Source organism: Choloepus didactylus, chromosome 21, assembly GCF_015220235.1.
Source record: "Choloepus didactylus isolate mChoDid1 chromosome 21, mChoDid1.pri, whole genome shotgun sequence".
Classification (NCBI taxonomy): Eukaryota; Metazoa; Chordata; class Mammalia; order Pilosa; family Megalonychidae; genus Choloepus; species Choloepus didactylus.
Window position 1 is genome coordinate 31547482 of NC_051327.1, and position 20744 is coordinate 31568225.

The following is a 20744-nucleotide window of genomic DNA, read 5'->3' on the forward strand; positions in this document are numbered from 1 at the left end:
AGGTGGGGATCCCTACGATGGAAAATTACTCGGTCACAAAAAAGAGTGACGTTCTGATCCATGCTACAACGGGGATGAACCTTGGAAACATTACGCTGCGTGAGAGAAGCCAGACACAAACGACAAATATCATATGATTCCACGTATATGAAATGTCCCTAGGGGGCAAATGCATAGAGAGAAAGTAGATGAGTGGTGTTCTAGGGTGGGGGCCAGGAAAGGAGTGGGGAGTGACTGCTGATGGCTTCCTTTGGGGGTGATGAAAATGTTCCAAAATTAGTGGTGATGGTCACTCAACCCTGTGAATGGACTAAAACCCACTGAATTGTACACTTCAAAAGGGTGAATTGTATCTCAAAAATAAGAGTTGGGGGAGGTGAGGGGACTGAAATGCCTGCCTGCCCTGGGGTTGCCCTGGCTCACAGGGTCCACGAGTGAGACCCTTGAGCCGTGCTGGCACCGTCACCCAGTGGCCCGTGCCCCCAGTCCGGCTGCAGGGTGGGAAAGGGAAGGTGAGGTACGGGGCTGGACTCTCTGGTGCGGCTGGGCTATTCTCTCCCCACTCGCAGTGGAAGGTTTGGGGTGAGCCGCGTTCCAGCTTCCTTTGGATTTGGATGAGGAAGAGCAGGAAGGAAGGAGGGAGGGAGGGAGGGAGCAGCTGTCAAGCGAATTTATTAGCAGAAATAGCTTCTCTGTCCTTTATAGAAGCTCATTCTTTTTTTTAAATTTAAATTTGTTTGACAAATGCTTATGTAGAACTTGCCATGTGCCAGGCACTACTCTAAGCGCTTTACAAAAAGGCACTCCTTTATTCCCCTGACAACCCAATAAAGTAGGTGCTTTTATTATTCCCCTTTTTACCAACCAGTGCATTAGGAAGGGAGAGGCGAATGACTTGTTCAAGGTCATGCAGCTGGGAAGAGGCAGAGCAGGGATTTTAGCCCAGGCTCCAGAGTCTGTGCTCTTAATGGCTATGCTGTCATTCATTATTCATTCATTCATTCATCATGTAAATATCTATTGAATGTCAACTCGATGCCTGGCATTTTGCAAAGCCTCCCACCTCCGCATGCTGAGTGTGTCACTGTGGATTTTTGCAGGATGGGGGCTCATAGGAGGCAGCCAACGGGTCCCTGCCCTTCCTGGACATATCCCTGCAGGGGCAGTTTCTGGGCCTTGTCCAGCGTCCTTTCCGAGTGGGCAGGCTTGAGTGTCCCTCTCTGGTCACCTGGCAGGAGCTTGTAACCTAATCCTTCTGCCGCCTCGTGTCCCTGAGGGGGCCAACCCACGTGTTTATTCAGCAGGAAGAGGCTCAGGGTTCATCTGTGGATGGTCAGCGCTGGGCAGGCCAACTGTGCGACAGGAGCCGAGCGGCCGAGGCCCTTGGGCAGGGGTGAAACTGGCCCTGGTGAGCTGGTTTCCCACACAGGCACGTTCCTCCCTGTGAGACCCTGTGATGTGCTGAAGGTGATGGAAATGACACCCTCTGCTGGGGCCTTCTGCCCAGGGTGCAGGAGCTTCTCAAGGGTCACAGCCATGTTCAAGAGAGAAAGAAAAGAAATGTAACGATTCCAGAATATGGAAGAATGCTATAAGAAACGGGGAAAGTTAAATGTCTACCAAATGCATCCTCATGTTAGGTCCTTATGTTACCCCCAGCTCTTGTGGGGTAAGATATGTAAAACAGGGAGGGGCTACATTTGCATATGCTTGCTGTGATGGTTGTAGGTGGGGTCAGGGGCCTGCAAACCTTCTGGGGCTCCCTAGTTCCCTTCCAGGCAAAGTCCCCATCTGCATTTATTAAATGCCTGCCCCGAGCCAGGCCCAGGCAGGGGACAGACCCTCAGGGGTGCTCCCGTTCAGCTGTGTAGACAGACGCACTTCCAACCACACTGGGCTCTGGGGCCCCCCCATAGGTGGGGTGGCTCCGCTGGTGGAGCAGCCACTGGTGGCATGGAGGCAGCACCTGCTCTTTGGCTGTCCAGATGCCCATTGGCCGCTGACCAGTGTCCCCTGTCCCTGTTATCTGGGAGCTCCAGACAGGGCTTTCCTAACACGAGGCTTGTCATGGCAGGAAGTGAGCCCAGCTGGCCCAGTGCCCTCCGCTGGCTGCATGTGCTGAGCCTGTGGCCTGTTGTCCCCTGATCAGGACACTTTCCCGGGGCTGTTTAGCCCATCGGCAGGTTTACACAATTTCCTTCTTTGTTCACTGACATTCCTGTACTGTGTGAGCCGAGGACACAGCCAGGTGCTGGGCATCTGGTCAGTGCTGTGGAAAAGCAGATTCGTCAAAGCTCAGGCTCTAGACACGCCCCTCACAAGCAAGTGCATCGTTCCGGGGTGTGATGGTGCTATCAAGGAAACACAGGGACGAAAGGATGGAGGATAAGGGAGGAGGCAGCTGTGTGGAGGATGGGGAAGGGGGCGTCCCAGGGAGAGGGACTGGCATAGACGAGGCCTCGAGGCCGCAGCATCTTCTCAGCCCCCAATGCAGGTCTCTGACTCCTCCAGGAAGTCCTCCATGACTGCCTGCCTCCCTCTGCCTCCTCTGGATCCCACCATTCCCTGAGAATGGGCTTTTCCTTCAATCTCCCTCCAAAATGAGGTCTGGAGGGTTATGCCATCAGGGGAGGATGTGACGATTCTGCAGCACCCAGTGGAATGCTGGGACCTGTGATCAGTCTGCTTGGATTCAAATCTCCACCCGCCCCATGTAGTGGGCACTCAGCTTCTCCCCGTGGGCCTCGGCCTCCTCTTCTATCACCAGCTCCAGCTCCTAGGGTCTGGGCACACAGCAGGGGAGGAGGACATTGTCCTTGGGTGGGAAACAGAGCTCTCTGGGGAACGAACAACAAAAATGGTCAATGTGACACCCTACTGCAGTCCCTGCAGGAAGACACATGCCCGGTGATGCTTAGCAGAAAACGCTGCCCAGGAAGTCCTCTGTTCATGCAGGTTCAAGAGCTGACCCAGAGGCAGGACCCAGCAATGGCTAAGTGTTGGGGTCAATGGGGACCTTGCTCTTGTCAGAAAGAACGGTCGTGGCTGTAGGATTCTGTGCGTGGAGGCAGGTGGCCCTCCCTGTCTCAGTAGCTTTCCCTTCCCTGCTCTGTTCCCTGCAGGGCCTTGTTCTGGTCCCAGGTGGCACCACAGCTAGGTGTGGAGGGGGCTCTATTCTCCCAGCAAGGCTCCCGGCTCTGGGCATAAAGCATGATGGGGACTAAGGTGGATCTTGCACGTTCTTTGTCCCACCAGGGGACTTTCCTCATAATTCAGTTATTCATTCATTCATTCACTCATTCACTCATTCATTCATTCTTCACATATTTACTGAGGGCCTCCTGTGTGTGGGGACTGCAGAGCCCGAGGGGTCAGCAGTGTGTTCACTGTCTGCGGAGGGCTCAGAAAGGACCAGGGTGGGGCCTCTTTCATTTCTTGAAAACCTGCGCTGAGCCACTGGGTCCTGCTGCCGGGTGGAGGCCCCGAAGAATAAAAGTCCTGGGTGTTACTATGCATTGAGCTCCGAGTGAAATGTTCAGCCTCGTTGCATCCTCTGGGGAATGAGCTTGGTCATAGACCCATTTCCCGGACAGGCAAACAGGCTTGGAGGAACGGAGCCTCCCAGCTGGGCTTCCAACCCAGGCCGCTGACCCCACGCTCTGCTCTCCCCCACGGCGCCAGCGGCTCCCTCCTCGGGAGAAATGCGTTCCCTTCAATGGAGGAACACAGTTCTCAGGAGGCCCCTTTGCCTGCCCTCCGACCCCCCCCCCCCCAGGAGTCCCACTGAGCCCCCTCTCCTGGGGGACAATGACTCCCACTTCTGCGGCTGGTGTGTTTGTCAACAGCTCGGGGATGTGGCAGGAGGCGGCTCTGTCCTCGGACCCCGGGCAGGGGAGCGCCGGGCTGGCCGTGTGGGCGCCGGGATGGGCACAAGGGCACCTGGGGACAGCGCTAACTCTTCCTGAGTCCCCTCCCCCTGCCCCATCTGAGTGGGGCGCTGACGTCTCTCCCTCTCTTCCCAGGACCCGGGAGGGAAGTGGGAGGAGGGCTCTGTCCTCAGATGCCGGCGCTATTTTTGGAGCTCACCTTGATCCTGATCCCAGGGCGCGTGGGCTGCGACAGGCGCTGGGAACATACCCCCCCCCCCCCCCCCCCCCCCCCCCGCCAAGCTCAGCAGCCATGGATGCCGGGCGCCCCCAACCTGCCCCCAGCTCTGAGCCTGGTGCTTCTAGGACTGGGCACAGACTCCCTCTTCCTGGGCCCTTGTCTGTGGATGTGGGAGTCCCTCCAGCCACCCTGGCCCAGTTCTGCACCCATCTGGGAGGACCCTCCCCAGCTGAAGGGAGCCAGTCCTTGCCCGGAGCCCCTGCTGACCCCGGGGTGGCTCAAAGCAGCAAGGCTGGGGACCCCACCCAGACCCGGGAGGCCTCCCCTCCAACCGGCACAGCACCAGAGAACCCGGCCTGAAACCTGCCTGCGCTCAGCGCCATGCCCTGCCTGAGGCACACAGAGAAGCCCCAGAGGGGATCACCCCACTGCCCCCTCAGCACCCACGCCGGCTCGCTCAGTCCTCACAACCACCCTGGGGTAGGGCTGCAGATTAGCCTCAGGTATCCGGAGAAGTTAAGGAACCTGCTCAAGGACACGCAGCCTGGAAGTGGCGGAGCTGGGGTTTGAACCCACGTGGGGGCTCCGGGTCTGCTGTGAACCCTGGGGGGGGGGTCTCCCCCAGCTCACAGGTGAATGGGTCACAAAGGGCATGAAGATTTACATGCACATATGCATTTATAATATAACACAATGCAATGCAATACAATACAATATAATACAGTGTATTACAATTCAGTGCAATGCAATACAATGTAATGTAATACAATATAATACAATGGAACACAATGTAATACACTATATATGCTATATATAATATAATAAATATATTCATATATAAACAAACCCAGTATTTAAATACATATCCATTTTTTATATATACCTTTATTTACATATTATATTTAAAATACATGCATGCTATCTATATTTATCAAATTATAACACACTACTTATGAAACCTTGTATATATTATGTATAAAACTATATACACACTATATATAAATATATTCACATAAATTCATATATATTCATGATCCATATAAACTATCTTAATATACACATTTATTTATTTATATTTGTTATGTATGTTACATGTGTGGATACATATGTGTGTGGATATACACACAGAATAAGAGGGACTTTTTTTTAAAACAAATTTACCTATTTGTAAATACCATACAATTCACCCATTTAAAGTGTAGAAATCAATGGCTTTAGGAAAATTCACAGAGCTGTGCAACAATCAGCACAATCAATTTTAGAACATTTTCATTACCCAAAAAACAAACTCCCCACCCCTTAGCTATCATCACCTATCCCCACCTCCCAGCCCTTGGCAACTACTACTGTACTTCCTGTCTCTATAGATTAGGTTTTTCTGGACATTTCATATAAATGGACTTATACACTGCATGGCCTTTTGTGGCTTCTTTAACATAGCATAATATTTTCAAAGTTCATCCATGTTGTAGCATGTATCAGAATTTCTTTCCTTTTGATGGCTGAATAATATTCCCTTTCATGAATAGACCACACTTTTTTAATCCATTCCTCAATTGATGGACATTTGGGTTGTTTCCACTTTTAAGCTATTATGAATAGTGCTGTGATGAACATTCCCATAAAAGTTTTTGTGTGAGACATATGTTTTCAATTTTCTTGGGTATATACACTTATATTTAACCATTTGAGGAACTGCCGGACTGTTTTCAACAGCCGCTTCCCCATTTTACATTCCCACCAACAGTGCATGGGGGTTCCAATTTATCTGAGTCCTTGTCAACGCTTGTTATTTTCCATTATTTAAATAATAGCTATCTTAGTGATTGATATTGTGGTTTTGATTTGCATTTCTCTAATTACTAATGGTTAAGTATCTTTTCATGTGCTTTTTGGCCATTTGTATAGTTTCTTTGGATAAATGTCTATTCAAATTCTTTGCTGGTTTTTAAATTGGGTTGTCTTTTTGTTGCTGAGTTGTAGGAGCACTTTATATATTCTGAATATTAAACCTTTATCAGATATATGATTTCTAACTATCTTCTCACTTCTGTAGGTTGTCTCACTTTCTTGATAATGTTCTTTGATGCACAAAAGTTTTTAATTTTGATGAAGTCCAATTTATCTATTTTTTCTTTTGTTGCTTGTGCTTTTGGCATATCTAAGAATCCATTGCCAAAATCCAAGGTGGTGTAGATTTTCTCATATTTTTCTTCTAAGAGTTTTATGGTTTTTAGCCCTTATAATAAGGTTGTTGATCCATTTTGAGCTAATTTTTGTATAAGGTGTGAGGTAGGAATCTAACTTCATTCATTTGCTTATGGCTATCCAGTTGTCCCAACTCTTTTAGTTGAAAAGACTATTGAAATTATACTGAATTTTCTTGGTAGCCTTGTTGAAAATCCCTTGACCATAAACATGAAGGTTTATTTCTGGACTCTGCAATTCTATTCCATTGATCTCTGTGTCTATCTTATGCCAGAACCACACCGTTTTGATGACTGTAGCTTTGTATTAAGTTTTGAAGTTGGAAAATGTGAGTCTTCCTATTTTGTTCTTCTTTTTCGAGATTGGTTTGGCTTCTCTGGGTCTCTTGCATCTCCATATGAATTTTAGGACCAGCTTGTCCATTTCTGCAAAGAAGTCTACTGAGATTTCGATAGGGATTTTGTTGAATCTATAGATCAGTTTGGGGAGTATGACCATTTTAACAATATCACGTCTTCTAATATATGAACATGAGATGTCTTTCCATTATTAGATTGTCTTTCATTTTTTTCAGCTGTTTTGTAGTTTTCAGAGTGTAACTTCCTTTGTTAAATTCCTAAGAATTCTATTCTTCCTGACACTATTGTAAATGGGATTATTTTATTAATTTTATTTTTGGTATTCTCATTGCTACTGTACAGAAATACAGTGGATTTTTGTATATTGCTCTTATATTCTGCCACATTGCTCAGCAGTTTATTAGCTCTAATAGTTTTTTTTTGGGGGGGAGGTTGTTTTTTTTTCTTTAGGATTTTCTATATACAAGATCATGTCATCTGCAAATATGGTTTTACTTTTTCCTTTCCAATGTGGGTGTTTCTTACGTCTTTTTCTTGGCTAATTGCCCTGGTTAGCACCTCCAGGACGATACCGAACAACATTGGTGAGAGCCGGCATCCTTATTTTGTTGCTATCTTAGAGGGAAATCACCTAATCTTTCACCATTAAGCATGGCCTTAGCTGTGGGTTTTTTGAAAATGCCCTTTATTGGGTTAAGGAAGTTCCCTTCAATTCTTAATTTGTTGAGTGTTGTTGCTGTTGTTTTTAAATCATAAAGTCCTGTTGAATTTCGTCAAATGCATTTTTTTTTTTTTTTTTTTTTTTTTTTTTTTTTTTTTTTGAGAAATGCCTTCTTTTTAAAAGACCCTGGTGAGTCAACTTTTCCTTCTGAGGGTGAAAATTCAGATGTGGACTAAAAAGCTACTGGTCAAATCTTGCTCAGGCACTTGTATAGCTCTGCCCCTAAAGGTGCAAAAACGGTGTCATGGCTAGAAATAATAGCACACGTCTCCATTCCCCCACGAGCCAAGAAAGCTTATCCCTGCTCTGGATCCCGGGCTTGTAGATGGGACAAGAGCCTTGCAAGGGCGGGAGGAGGGTGCGCCCCGGACCCCAGGAGCTCACGCCCGCCCCGCCCCGCAGGCCTACGAGAAGCGCTTCCCCACCTGCCCGCAGATCCCGGTCTTCCTGGGCAGCGAGGTGCTGAACGAGTCCCGCAGCGCTGACGGGGCGGTGCACGTGGTGGAGCGGAGCTGCTGGCTGCGCGTGGAGGCCCCGCGGCTGCTGCGCAAGGTGGGCGGGGCTCCGGGGCGGGCAGGGGAGGGGGCCCGGGGATGTGGGCGGGGCTTAGGGGGACAGGAGGCGGGGCTCCGGGGCGGGCAGGGGAGGGGCTCCGGTGAGGTGGGCGGGGCTCCGGGGATGGCAGGGGAGGGGCTCCGGTGAGGTGGGCGGGGCTCCGGGGCTGGCAGGGGGCAGGGAGAGGCAGGAAGCGGTGGCGGGAGATCCCGCGCGGGATGGGCGGGGTACGAAGGGTCCAGGAATCCTGGACAGAGCAGATCAGACCGCATGCGGGGGTCTGCGCCTTGGGTCCGGGGCTGTGGGGTCCGGGGGGAAGAGAGGGGGTGCCAGGGAGGGGGCAGGCGGGGTACTGGGAATCCAGAGGTCGGGGGGTTTGGGTCCGGGCAGACCAGACTGGGGTCAGGGGTTCCGGGGAACGCGGGCTGGTGGCAGGGTGGGATTTAAGGGTCCAGATCGGGAGCGCACCGTGTCGGGGGCCGGGGCCGGGAATCTGGGCTTGGTGCGGCCACCCAGCTGGGGACCGCAGGGCAGAGGTACCCCAGGACGGTGGTGCGGGGTCCCGGGTGTCCCCACCCCCGCGCCCTCCACAATCTCTTGCAGATCGCGGGAGTCGAGCACGTGGTCTTCGTGCAGAAAAACACCCTGAAATGGAAGGAGAGGACGCTCCTCATCGAAGCGCACAACGAGACGCTCGCCAGCCGCGTGGTGGTCAATGAGAACTGCAGCTACACGGTGGGCACCCGCGGGGCCACCCGTGTGCCCAGAGCTTTGCCGTGACGTCCACGCAGTCCTCCCTGCCTTCTGGGGTTGCCAGATAAGATGTAGGAGCCCAGTTACATTGAAGTTTAGATCAGCAATTGATACTTTCCTAGTATAAGTATGTCTCAAATATGTTTGGGACATACTTATACTGAAGTATCAATTGTTGATCTGAAATTCAAATGTGACTGGGAGGGGGCTGTATTTTATTTATTTGCTTAATCTGGCAACCTTATTCCCTCCCTCCTTTCTTCGCTCCTTCCTTCCTTCATGAAACTGTGCCTCAGTTTTCTCATCCTTTAAATGGGGTTGATAGCCATACCCACCATATAGGCTGTGGTGAGGAGTAAATGAAGTAAAATATCCAAACCCATGAAACAGTGTCTGGCACATACTAAGTTCTATACCTTACCTTTCAATATAATTAATTACTATTATTGTTATTCTCCAGTATATACTGATTGAGCACCATCTTGCCTGGCCACTGCCCTCTGCAGCTTCCTTTCTTGGAAGGCACAGAAAAGAAACAAAACCAAACAATGTAAATTCACAACTTTGTCACAGGTGCTAAGAAGGAATCTGGCAGGTAGAATTGAGAAAATTAAAGGGGTGCTTTCTTAAATGACAGTAGTATCTCGGGCCTCTCCGAGGGCATCCCATTTAAGCTGAGAGTTGAGGGGGAGGGGAGCCAGCTGTGGGAAAGGCTGGGAACAGCATCGTGGTGGCGGGAACAGCATGGAGACCCCGAGGCAATGAGCTGGATGGGAGGAGGTGGGCCACACGGCCAGGTCCTCCTGGTCTCGGGGGCTGTGCTGAGGGGTCTGGAGGGCATTTGTGGGTTTTATACAGGGCAGGGACTGGTCCCGACTTACATGGAGAAAGACCCATCTGGCTTGGGTGGAATGGGAGAGGGACAGACCCAGCTCTGCCACTTTCTGGCTGAGTGACCTTGAGCAAGTGGCTTCAGCTCCCTGGGCCACCCTTTCCACATATGAAAAATGGGGTTGTTAATGGAAACTGCCTCATTGGGTGGCTGTGAGGATCGAGTCAGCTAACATAAGTAAAGCCCCTTAGCCCATCCTAGATCCCCAAATGGAAGTTATCACTATGTAACTCTTTATTGCACTTATATAGCATTAGAGACTTTTTGGTGTGCCTTGGCCCAGCCTCCCCCACGGGGGGCCTTGCCTCACTCATCTTAGCCATGGTGCCTTATATACAGCAGGCATCCCGTAAATGTCCCTCGCTTTTCCTTTCCACGCCTCCAGCTCTTCTCGGGGCCTCCTGGATGTTCAGATACTTACCTCTGGAGAGGTATGGGTAGCAGATTTTTAAGACTGTTTTAGAGCATGCTGTTCTTTCAGCAGCAGAATCAGAATCATTGAGGCTGTTTGTGAAATGCAGATTCCCCAGCTACACCCTGCACCAGGGGGTGGGCCTAGGAATCTGCATATTTAATAGACTCCCAGGTGATGCTTCTGCTCTCACAATTTTGAGGAGCACTGAGCTGGGGTCTGCATAGTAGCTCTGTCAACAAAGTTTGTTTTTGGAAGTTTTATTTATATGTAATATGTGTTATATATAACATTTGATACATTCTTTATATGTATCATTACATATTTGTAGTTTTTTAGGGACAGGAGGGGCACAGACAACCAGACCTGCTTTCTCCCGGCCCCTCGTGAGGTGGCTCCTTGCTCCTTACATTACAGGGGTCTCTGGGTGGGGCCCTGGTACTGCTGCCCCCTCCGTGTGGTCAGACCGTGATGTGCCATCCATGGTTTGCTCTGGCCGGGCCACTGTCTCCTGGAGATGCTGGGGTGGGGGTGGGGAGGGCACAACACCCCCACCCCAACCGTGACTCTGTCCTTGTCCCCCCGTCTTTCTTTCAGGTGCACCCCGAGAACGAGGAATGGACTTGCTTCGAGCAGTCTGCCTCCCTGGACATTCGGTCCTTCTTTGGCTTCGAAAGTGCCCTGGAGAAGATCGCCATGAAGCAGTACACAGCCAGCGTCAAGCGGGTGAGAGGTGGGCTGGGTGTCACCTGGAGGCAGGTGCACAGACCCGGGGGTCCTGCTCCTGTGTTTAGACACACTGTCTCCTGGCAGTTGTGTGACTTTGGGCAAGATCCTCCACGTTCCCGGGCCTCAGTCCCCTCACCTGCGAAGTGGGGGTTACAATCATAACCACGTCACATGAGAATGGGTGGGAAGTGCCTGGCCCCTAGTGGGTGTCCCCTAATCTTTGTTCCAGGGGCACCCTGATGTCAGGGCTTGGGGAGTGAGCTCCTTGGGTGGCGGAGGGTCATCCGTGGTGCTTTTTCCTGGTTAAAATGATCGCTTGGTTTGAACAGCTCAGACCTATCACCTGGTGCAATGAAACAGGTGGAATTCATTTTCAGAATACATTTTGCCCAATACGTTGTCAATATGAAAATTATTACTGAGATACTTTGCATTCTCTATCACATACTAAGTCTTGGAAAGCCAACAAGCATTTTATACTGACATCACATCCTGATGGCTCAGGGCAGGTTGAAAGCCTGGGGTAGGTGACCCCACACCACCAAGTCTCCCCACCGTCCTGCCCCCATGCTCATGTGTCTTGGGTCTCTCTGGCTTCCAGGGGAAGGAGGTGATTGAGTATTACCTGAACGAGCTCATCTCACAGGGTGTCTCCCACATCCCCCGGTGGACCCCTGCTCCTGTCCGGGAAGAGGACGCCCGCACGCAGGCTGGGCTGCGGGACCCTGGGACCCCCGAGGCCGACAGGCCCAGCAGCAGCCCGGGCCCCACCCCAGAGACCATCGCTCCGGAGGGTAGGTCACTGTGGCCGAGGCCAGAGGGCAGGGCAGGTTCGGGGGACCCCCCTCAGTCCTCAGAAGCCCTTGGCTTGCTCTGTGGAGGGAGAAAGGCCCGGGTCCCCTCGGGTACAGGGCTGGGTCCTGGAGGGACCCCAGCCTCCCCCGTCTCCCGGTGCTCCCCGCACTCTCTGTCCTGGCCCAAGAACCAGAACCGGTGTATTTCTAGGCTGGAAATTGACCTCTGGTGCCTCAGTGCTTCCATTTTCTCTGTTTTATTTCTATTTTTAATTAGATGAGTCATGCCTGGTTGTGGTAGAAAAATAATCAAACTGCTCAGTAGCTGTAAAGTAAGATGTCAGACTCCCTTCCCCTTCCCAGATGCAGCGATAGTTTTCTGTTTATACTTCCTGAAAATATCTAGGCATATGTAGGTACAGAAATATATATGCATATGCACACACATATGTGTATAGACACATCTACGTGTAATGTATGTTGAACAAATGAGAGCATATTATACATTTTAGTTGACATTAGCTTTTTTTTCACTTACTAATATTTCTTGATCGATTTTCCATGTCAGTGCAGTATCTTTTTTTTAGCAGGCCACAGTATTCTCTGGTGTGACTGCACCATAATTGATTAATCTTGTCTTCTAATGATGGGCATTTAGGCTGTTTCAGTTTTTTTTTTTTTTTTTTAATACAAACAATGCAGAACATCTTTGTGCTTAAGAGTGTTTTCTTTTCTTAAAAAAAGATATATTTGTATGAGTAGATACATAGAACAAAAAGTTCAAAGTGGAATTGCTGGGTCAAAGGTTATGTGCAATTAAAATTTTGGTAGCTATTACAAATTTGCTCTCCAAGGAGATTGTACTAATCAGTGTTCCTACCGAAACTGTGTAACTGTTTATTCCTAACTTTCTTCCCCATTTCTCATGAGAATGTTATTAAAAGTTTTAAACTTCTGAAAGCTGAAGGATTATCACTAGTAGATTAGTAATCAGCTCTTTGATTATGACTGAGGTCAAGTATGTTTTCATGTTCAGTGATCCTTTGTTTTCCTTTTTTGTGAATTCCTTTTCTCATCCCTTGTCCATTTTCCGATTGCCCATTGATGTTTTATTGCTTTGTGAGTGCTCTTTATATATTAAGGCAATTAGCCCTTTGTCATATTTCATACTTTGATTGACATGGAAAATGCTTACAATATAATGTTAAGGGAAATGTAAAAAAACGAGTACACAGACCTCTACATACAGTCTTTAAAAATGTGCTCGTGTGCTAGGAATGGTTCAGTTTTTAATTTAGTGACACAAAGCGGAGGGGCTTCCTGACTCCAAGATACTCGAGTGACAGTGCCATGTAATTAACACACCTGGGGCTGCATTATGAACCAAATTCATTCATTCGACAAGCGTTTATTCCACACCAACTCTGCGCTGTCTGCTGTCGTACGTGCATTGTTTTTCTTCAAATGAGACATTTCTTCTGCCCCTTTCCATACTGACACCCAGTGGTGTCCCGGGTGGGCCTTCTTCCTGTGGGGTGGGCACTCAGCACGGCTGGTGGAAGGCACAGTCCTGCCCTCCTGCCTTGCTCAGTCACTGAGCCTTTGTGCTCAGAACTAGAAAGGGGCCTTCACATCCACCTCGTGCCTTTCCCCTCGTCCCCTCTCTCTCCTCTGCCCTTCTCCAGCATCTCTGCCTTGGACCAGTCTGGCCAGCAGGGACTGGACGGTCCCCCTGAGCATCCCTCCTGCCTCTATTTACCCAGATGCTTCCTGGCACAGTTGGGGTGACTCCTAGCCCTGGGCTTCTCTGTCTGGGGGGATCCATGGCTCCTGGAAGTGCAGATACTCCATTTGTTTTCTCACTGTGCCATCTGTACACAAAGACCTGCTTGTGCCAGATGGGCTGCTGCTTGGTGTGACATCTCCACCTCCTGCCGAGCGGCTGGGATGCTTCAGGGCGCTGGCATCTGCCCCCCTAATAATTAAGAGTGGGGGCAGTGGGCTCAGGCTGGGGGCATGACCTAAGCATGCCGGCACACGCAGACCCCAAACAGCCCAACTGCACGAGATGGGATTGCACAGTGGGAAATGATGCACGGGTTCCTGGGCCCCTAAAGAGACGGCGTGGCTGCATCTCAGATTCAAGGCTCTGTCTGCCAAAAGGCTCACATCCTGCAAGGGGGCTGGGGAGGTGGGAAAGCAAAGGGAGCTGATATTTGAGGTCACCTCCTTGACACTGGTCACACTATGTGTGTATTCTCATTTATGTTACATGGCCTCTCCAACCTCAGTTTTGTTTTCTCTAAAGTGGGAACAGTCACGAGGCCAGAGGTGTTGGGGGGCTTCACGGGGGTGCTGGGAGAATTCACTGAGCATGTCCTGAGCCCTCAGCAACCCAAGCTTGTCTTGTTAATAATCTTCAGAATAGCCCCAGAGGGTGGGAGTTATTATCCTTATTCAGGGGGTCACAGTGAGAGCCAGGTTGGCTGTGCCATGAATCGACTGGAAGAGTTCCTGGATCTGGGGCCCACGGGGCTGTGGTCAGGCAGAGAAGACGCAGTCAGAGGCGGCCAGTAAGGGGTCGACCGCCTGTTAAAGAAACGGGGCGTCTCCCTCTTGTCCTGATGTGCTCCTCCTTCCCTTCTTTCTTCTCCTCCAAGGGGACAAGCTGGATGCCGACTACATCGAGAGGTGCCTGGGCCATCTCACGCCGTTGCAGGAGAGCTGCCTGATCCAGCTGCGCCACTGGTTACAGGAAACCCACGAGGGCAAGGTGGGCTCGGGGGCAGGGCTTGCCGGAGCAGCCTGCCAATCACAGGAGCTCAGCCCCAGACCCGGGGAGGGGTGTGGGGGTAGATACATAGGTGGATGTGATTAGCACTACTGAACATTTACATTTTGCCTTATTTTTGTAATATACCACCTCACACATCTGAAATGCATGCCGTGCACACCACCGAGGGCCCAATTTTTGAACCCCAGCACCATGGGCATTTGGGGCCAGATGATTCTTTGCTGTGGGGGGCTGTCCCATGCACTGTAGGGTGTTGTGCACCATCCCTGGTCTCCACCCACCAGGTGCCAGCAGGTCCAAGCTTCCAGTTGTGACAACCAAAAATGTCTCTGAATGTCCCCAGGGGAGCAAATTGCCCCCAGTTGAGAACCACTGCTGTATAATACTATGTTCTCAAAACCATGTATATTGTTCTTTTCTGAGAGATTTAATGACTTCCGAGGGTAATTTTGACTCCCTGGGGACTTGGCTGTGCGCTCTATCCCCGCTAACGTGAAGCTGCACCGTGGGGATAGATCCCAGGCGTGTGATTTATCACCTGCGCCCCTCGACTGCCTCCTGCTTTAGGGTTGAGGGAGAATTTGGTCCTTCTTCCAGCTCAATATTTGCAGATGAGACAGGAGACTCCTCTGCTGGCATTTTATCTCCTGGATTAGGAAATAAAACGCTATGGGGTTTCTCCTACTTTCCCTCCCAGATTCCCAAAGACGAGCACATCCTCCGGTTCCTGCGTGCTCGGGACTTCCACCTGGACAAGGCCCGGGAAATGCTGTGCCAGTCCTTGAGCTGGCGCAGGCAGCACCGAGTGGATCTGCTCCTTCAGACCTGGCGGCCCCCTGCCCTGTTGGAGGAGTTCTATGCGGGAGGCTGGCACTACCAGGACATAGGTGCACCCCTTTTCCTGCATAATGTAGGGGGCACACCTCAGTCACTCTTTATCCTAGCATCTTACGACTTCTCCTTTGGGTTTTCTGGGCATCTGGAGATGGCTGTGAGGTGACGACCCAGCCCCCGAGAAGGCGGAGCTGGGATGACCTCTGGACTTGAGGTCAGATGTTCCTCCCCGGGTCTGGGCAGCCCCCAGTCATCGTTTCGGTTCCTTGTGATCATATAAGCAATGGCCACGTGAATATCCTTTCTAGGTGTGTTACTAAGTTTCCATGGAAGCCAGTGCCTGTTAGAGCTTTCAGTGTCCTTTATACACAAATTCATTTACACATGGATCAGGGAAAGCCTTAACTCCCCTGATAAATTGTGCTAGTTTCCTAGTTGTCGCTTGTCCCAGAACTTCATTCTTTTTTCGTGCTGTGTAATACTCCATAGCATGTTAGACCACGTTCATCCATTGATGGACATGTGGGTTGCTTCCAGTTTTGGCCATGGCAAATAACGCTGCCATGAGCCTTTATGTAGAAGTATTGGTTTGAGTCCCTGCGTTCAGTCCTTTTGGATTTACATACCCAAGAGTGGGGTGGCTCTTATTTTATAATGATTTTGACACTTCCGTCATTTCTGTCTTTTGGAAGCAGGCAGGGTCTCCGTAAATGAACGAAGGGAGGGGCCTAGGTACTGTGTGCCAGGCTGCACAGGCTGGGCATCCCATCCGCCGAGGGGGTGACGCTCTTGTCTCCAACTCTGGCCTGTTCCCTCAACTCCATCCCCCCAATAACCACCCCCTCTCTTTGCTCGGTCGCGTCTCACCAAGACGGCCGCCCCCTCTACATCCTGCACCTGGGCCAGATGGACACGAAGGGCTTGATGAAGGCTGTGGGGGAGGAGGCGCTGCTGCAGCACGTGAGTGGGGTCCCCACTTCCCGGACGCCTGGGGCCCATGCGGGAGCAGCACCGGGAACAACGCTGTGTCTGCCTTTCAGGTTCTCTCGGTCAATGAGGAAGGACAGAAGAGGTGTGAGGGCAACACGAAGCAGTTTGGCCGCCCCATCAGGCAAGATCCTGGGCTGCAAGGCCCCCCTACGTAGTAAAAGCGGCTGACTGTCCATCAAGCACGTGGGATGTGTCAGGCCGGGTGCTCGGGGTTTTACACGCATTTCATCATTTAATTCTTTCAATGATTCCATGAGGCAGGAACGTGATCGCTGGTGATGCCCAGCCGAGATCACTAAGCATTTAGCAGCGGGGATGGGATCTGAACCTGCTCCCATGTGGCTTCAGGGCCAGGGAACCTTGGCCCTCGTGCTCCTCTGCCACCTCGCCTTTCCCCTTAGAGACCAGCCCTCCCACCCCGAGTTTCACCTTGACGAGGCAGGTGCACCTCCAGGTGCCGCGGTGCAGCCAGCCGTCCTCTGTCCCTCTCCAGTGTCCTCAAATTTCTAGTCCTCAACCGAGTTTCCCACACCCAACATTTGCAGCGTCATTCCCCAAAGGCAGGGAGCCTCCTTTAGCCACGGCTTCGTCTTCCGTAGAGTGGGAATAGTAAGACGTCCTCGGGTTTCTGTGCAGATCATCAAAAGTAATAGGTGATTAAGAAATATAGTGCAGACACAGATGTCACACTTCCTACTACCGGGTGCTCTGCTAGGCACCTTGATTTATTGCATCCTCATAACTGCCCTCTGTGGGAGGGACAGGCAGGGCCTGCCACCTAAGTTTTTAACCCCAAATATCCTGATCTTTGTGAAAATTTAGTTCCTTTGCTGTTTGGAGATTTCCTAAGATGACACATTGTGGTGGCTGGGTGGGCGGGTGGGGGAGTGAATCAGTCAGGCTGTGTTCTGGCTGGAACCAGAATTCACCCCAGATGGTTCAGACACGGAGGTGTGTGTGTGGGGGGAGGGTTAAGGGAACAAAGTTGGGATGGAGAGGCTTCCAGGGGGTTAGCAACTGTAGTAGGACTGTTGTTTCCCCCATTAGCACTACTGAAGTTAGTAGCACAGAGAGGTTAAGGAACTTGACCAAAGTCACACAGCAGGCGGCAGAGCTGGATTTGGCCCTGGATGCTGGGTGCTTCGCCCCTATGCTCTCTCTTCTTATAACAATTAGTAATGAGAACTAGATTTTACCACAGCGTGCTCTGCGCCGGGCCTCACAAAGAGCTCTACCTGCGCCATCTCATTTAATCCCAACAATCGTTTGAGATGGGGCCTGTCCCTGTGCCACCATCCTGGCTCGTTGAGTCGGGACAGTATCCAGTTCACTGCCCACGTGAGACTTGGATTCCAGCTCTTAACCTCCTCGCCAGTGGCCTCCCCAGGGTGGGAGGTCCCCCGAGAGTGCCCTGTGGCCCCAGCCCCCTCCCCCTCCATCCCTCTCTGTCCGGGCCCGGGGCAGGGGCCGAGTGAGGTGCAGCTGAGGGTCCTGTCTCTGCCGCAGCTCCTGGACCTGCCTGGTGGACCTGGAAGGCCTGAACATGAGGCACCTGTGGCGGCCGGGGGTCAGGGCCCTGCTGCGCATGATCGCCGTGGTGGAGGACAACTACCCCGAGACCCTGGGCCGGCTGCTCATCGTGCGGGCGCCCCGCGTCTTCCCCGTGCTCTGGACGCTGGTGAGAGCAGAGCCCCAGCCATGTGGGCTCCCTGGGAGGGAGGGCGGAGGTCCCTCTGCGAGCTGCCCTGCCCCTGGCGCCTCTTTCATTTGTCCAATAACGGTTTGATTGGGATATAATTTGTATACTATGAGGTTCACCCCTTTAGCGTATTTGCTGAGTTGTGCAATCATCGCCGCCTGCTAATTCCAGAATGTTTTCATCACCCCCAAAGTAAATCCCAGACCCAAGAGCAGTCACTCCCCACTCTCCCCCCGAAGCCCCCCAGCCCTGGCACCCAGCAGCCTGCTCTCTGGCTCTATGGGTTCTCCTGTTCCGGAACTTTCATATAAATGGGATCAGCCAGTATGTGGGTTTTTGGGTCTGTCTTCTGTCACTAGGCTTCATGTTTTCAAGGTTCATCCTCTGTGGCATGTGTCAGAACTGCATTCCTTTTCATGGCTGAGTAATACTCTGTGGGGTGGACGGGCCACGGTGTAGTTATCCATCGTCCTGTTCCTCTGACGAGAGGGACACTCAGACTTGCTCCCAGGGCCCCTTGTGCAGGAAGGCAGGGGGTGTACAACTGTTTTGCCCACAACCCACAGTAGGAAATGCCTTTTATGTTGCAACCTAGTGTGTGCACACACAGACATGCACACACACCCACAAACACCTGAAATGAGGGCCACAAAACCAGGCTCTACTTACCACTCTATAGTGCTCTCTTTCCCAGTCTCTATCTCATTCTGCTCAAATGTGCTAGTCTCAGGCCACTAAACTGCCAGGGCCCACTGGAAGGCTGTCACTTGGGTGGGTTCCATGAGCAATGCCAAGTCTTGGGCCCCACCCAGGGCTACAGAATCAGAATCTGCATCTTAAGATCCCAGGGAATCATAAAGTGTGAGAAGTATGGCTGTAAGTAGTGGTGAGAATAATAATTGGGGCAGAGATCTGGGAATTGAACATTAAATGTATTCGATCAGTTTTGGGCTACATGGCAGAGGCCTTTCCAGGCCCTGGGGGTCCAGCAGGGAACAAGCCAGCCGTGGTGTCCCCCATCATCACGGGGAGAGAAAGGGTCACCAGCCCCATAAACACATGCATCCTGGTTCTCTGGGGCAAGGGCACGAAGTTCTGGGTTCTCAGAGGGACTAAGCTAAGTGGGGCGGGAGGTGGAGGGCATGATTTAGGTCGGAGAATCGAGGTGGGGGCCCCCCTGGGGCTGAGACCTCCAGAAGGAGCAGGCGTTGGTGGGGAGGGCGGGAGGAAGAGTGTGGCTGGCAGAGGGCACACAGCCCAGGCAAAGGCCTTGAGGCGGGACCAAGATTGCCGCTTTTGAGGAATTGAAAAGAAAAGTCCAGGGTGGCTGGAGCGGAAAGCTCAGTGGCCCTGCGGAGGCTGGGAAGATGTACAGGGGCAGCTCCTGACCAGGGTGAAGGTGAAACCTTGTCCGGAGGCAGCAGGGAGCCACGGGAGGTTTGCCAGCAAGGAGAGCATGCGTAGACTTCCAGGGCAGAACTTTCCCTCTGGTTTCTGTGGCCACTGCCAGGCTCCTCTGTGCTGGAAGGGCTGGCGAGCAGGAGCTGGGAGAGGAGAAGGCAGCAGGCCCTGCTGCTTAAGGTTTTCATCCTGAAATGTCCTGATTGCCAGGAAAATTTAGCTCCTTTGCTGTTTGAAGATTTCCTCAACAGACATACATCTTCGCCTTACAGCAGATGAGTCAATCCATCAGGGTCATGGCGTGAAGCAGAAATCCCCCGATAGTTCCAAGGAGGGGACGTCATGAAGTAGTCCGTGCAGAGGTGTGGGTGGGGGTGAGGGAGCAGAGCCGGGGAACTGCATTAGCAGAGCCTGGGGGGAGTGGACCCCAGAGAGGGGCTGTGGTTTTGGAGGGGCCCTGAGGCTGGGAGGGCACAGGGAAAGGAAAAGTGTCTCCCCACCCTCCCATCCCCTGCTGCCCACCCCACTGGCATCAGATGGGAGCCAGAGGAGCCCTGCGGCCTGCAGGCGTCAGGAGGGGACAGTGCAGGGGGCTCCCCAGTTCCCAATGGCTCTTTTGCCTCTGGCTTTCCTTGCTGCTTTGGCTTGTCTTGTATCTCACTCATTCATTCATTCATTCACCCATCATACTGAGTGAAAGAAGCAGGCACCAAGGGCCACACAGCGTTCGATTCCATTTAAGTGGAACGTTCAGAACAGGTGCTCTCTAGAGACCCCGAGTGGAGGGGTGGGTGCCAGGGGCTGGGAGAGGGGCAGCTGGGGAGTGGCTGCTTAACGGGTTTGGAGTTTCCTTTTGGGGGGCTGAAATGTTTTGGAGCTGGACAGAGGAAGTGGCTGCCTAGCCTTGTGAAATACTAAAAACCACTGGATTGTGCACTTTAAAATGGCTGATTTTATAGGGTGTGGATTATTCCCCCATAAAATCTTGCCTCACTGCCCCTGTTTCAGATCAGTCCCTTCATCAACGACAACACCAGGCAGAAATTCCTCATCTACAGCGGCAGCAACTGCCAGGGCCCCGGAGGCCTCCTGGATTACCTGGACAGGGACGTGATCCCCGACTTCCTTGGGGGGGAGTGTGTGGTGAGGTGTCCGCGGCTGGAGGGAGGGTGGGGAGGGGAGGGGGCGGCGCTGCGGCCCGGCCGGGTCTCCCCTCCGCTGCCACCACCCACGCCAGGGTTCCTGAGGGCCTGGGCAGGGGACAAGGGATGGGCCCCCAGGGGGCTGGAGGAGGGCGGGAGGTTCCACCTGCTCCTACCTGCGGAGGGCCGTCCTGGCTTTTGGGGGCTCAGGACTTATTTTAGGAGCTGCCCCCTGGAGAGGTGACTCCTTTCCAAGGGTGGGGCCCTACTTTGGTTCTTTGAAACCCAGTGGGAGAGACCAGGCTGTGAGAGCTGCGGGTTTGGTTTCTCCCACCCCTTATCCACTCTCTGGGC

At 51.9% G+C, this 20744-nt stretch overlaps 1 protein-coding gene across 4 annotated transcripts in view; it reads left to right on the top strand.

The window, feature by feature from the left end:
• Window positions 1-20744, top strand: part of SEC14L5 (SEC14 like lipid binding 5) — a 39766-nt gene that overhangs the window by 7763 nt on the left and 11259 nt on the right. For 3 of the 4 annotated variants that reach the window (XM_037814018.1, XM_037814015.1, XM_037814016.1), the window contains exons 3-12: window positions 7798-7947; window positions 8554-8685; window positions 10605-10733; window positions 11338-11530; window positions 14191-14303; window positions 15022-15211; window positions 16030-16118; window positions 16199-16269; window positions 17655-17826; window positions 20257-20391. In XM_037814018.1, the coding sequence (XP_037669946.1) occupies window positions 7798-7947; window positions 8554-8685; window positions 10605-10733; window positions 11338-11530; window positions 14191-14303; window positions 15022-15211; window positions 16030-16118; window positions 16199-16269; window positions 17655-17826; window positions 20257-20391 (1374 nt within the window). The remainder of the gene's footprint in view (window positions 1-7797; window positions 7948-8553; window positions 8686-10604; window positions 10734-11337; window positions 11531-14190; window positions 14304-15021; window positions 15212-16029; window positions 16119-16198; window positions 16270-17654; window positions 17827-20256; window positions 20392-20744) is intronic. The other variant, XM_037814017.1, reaches the window with a different exon arrangement.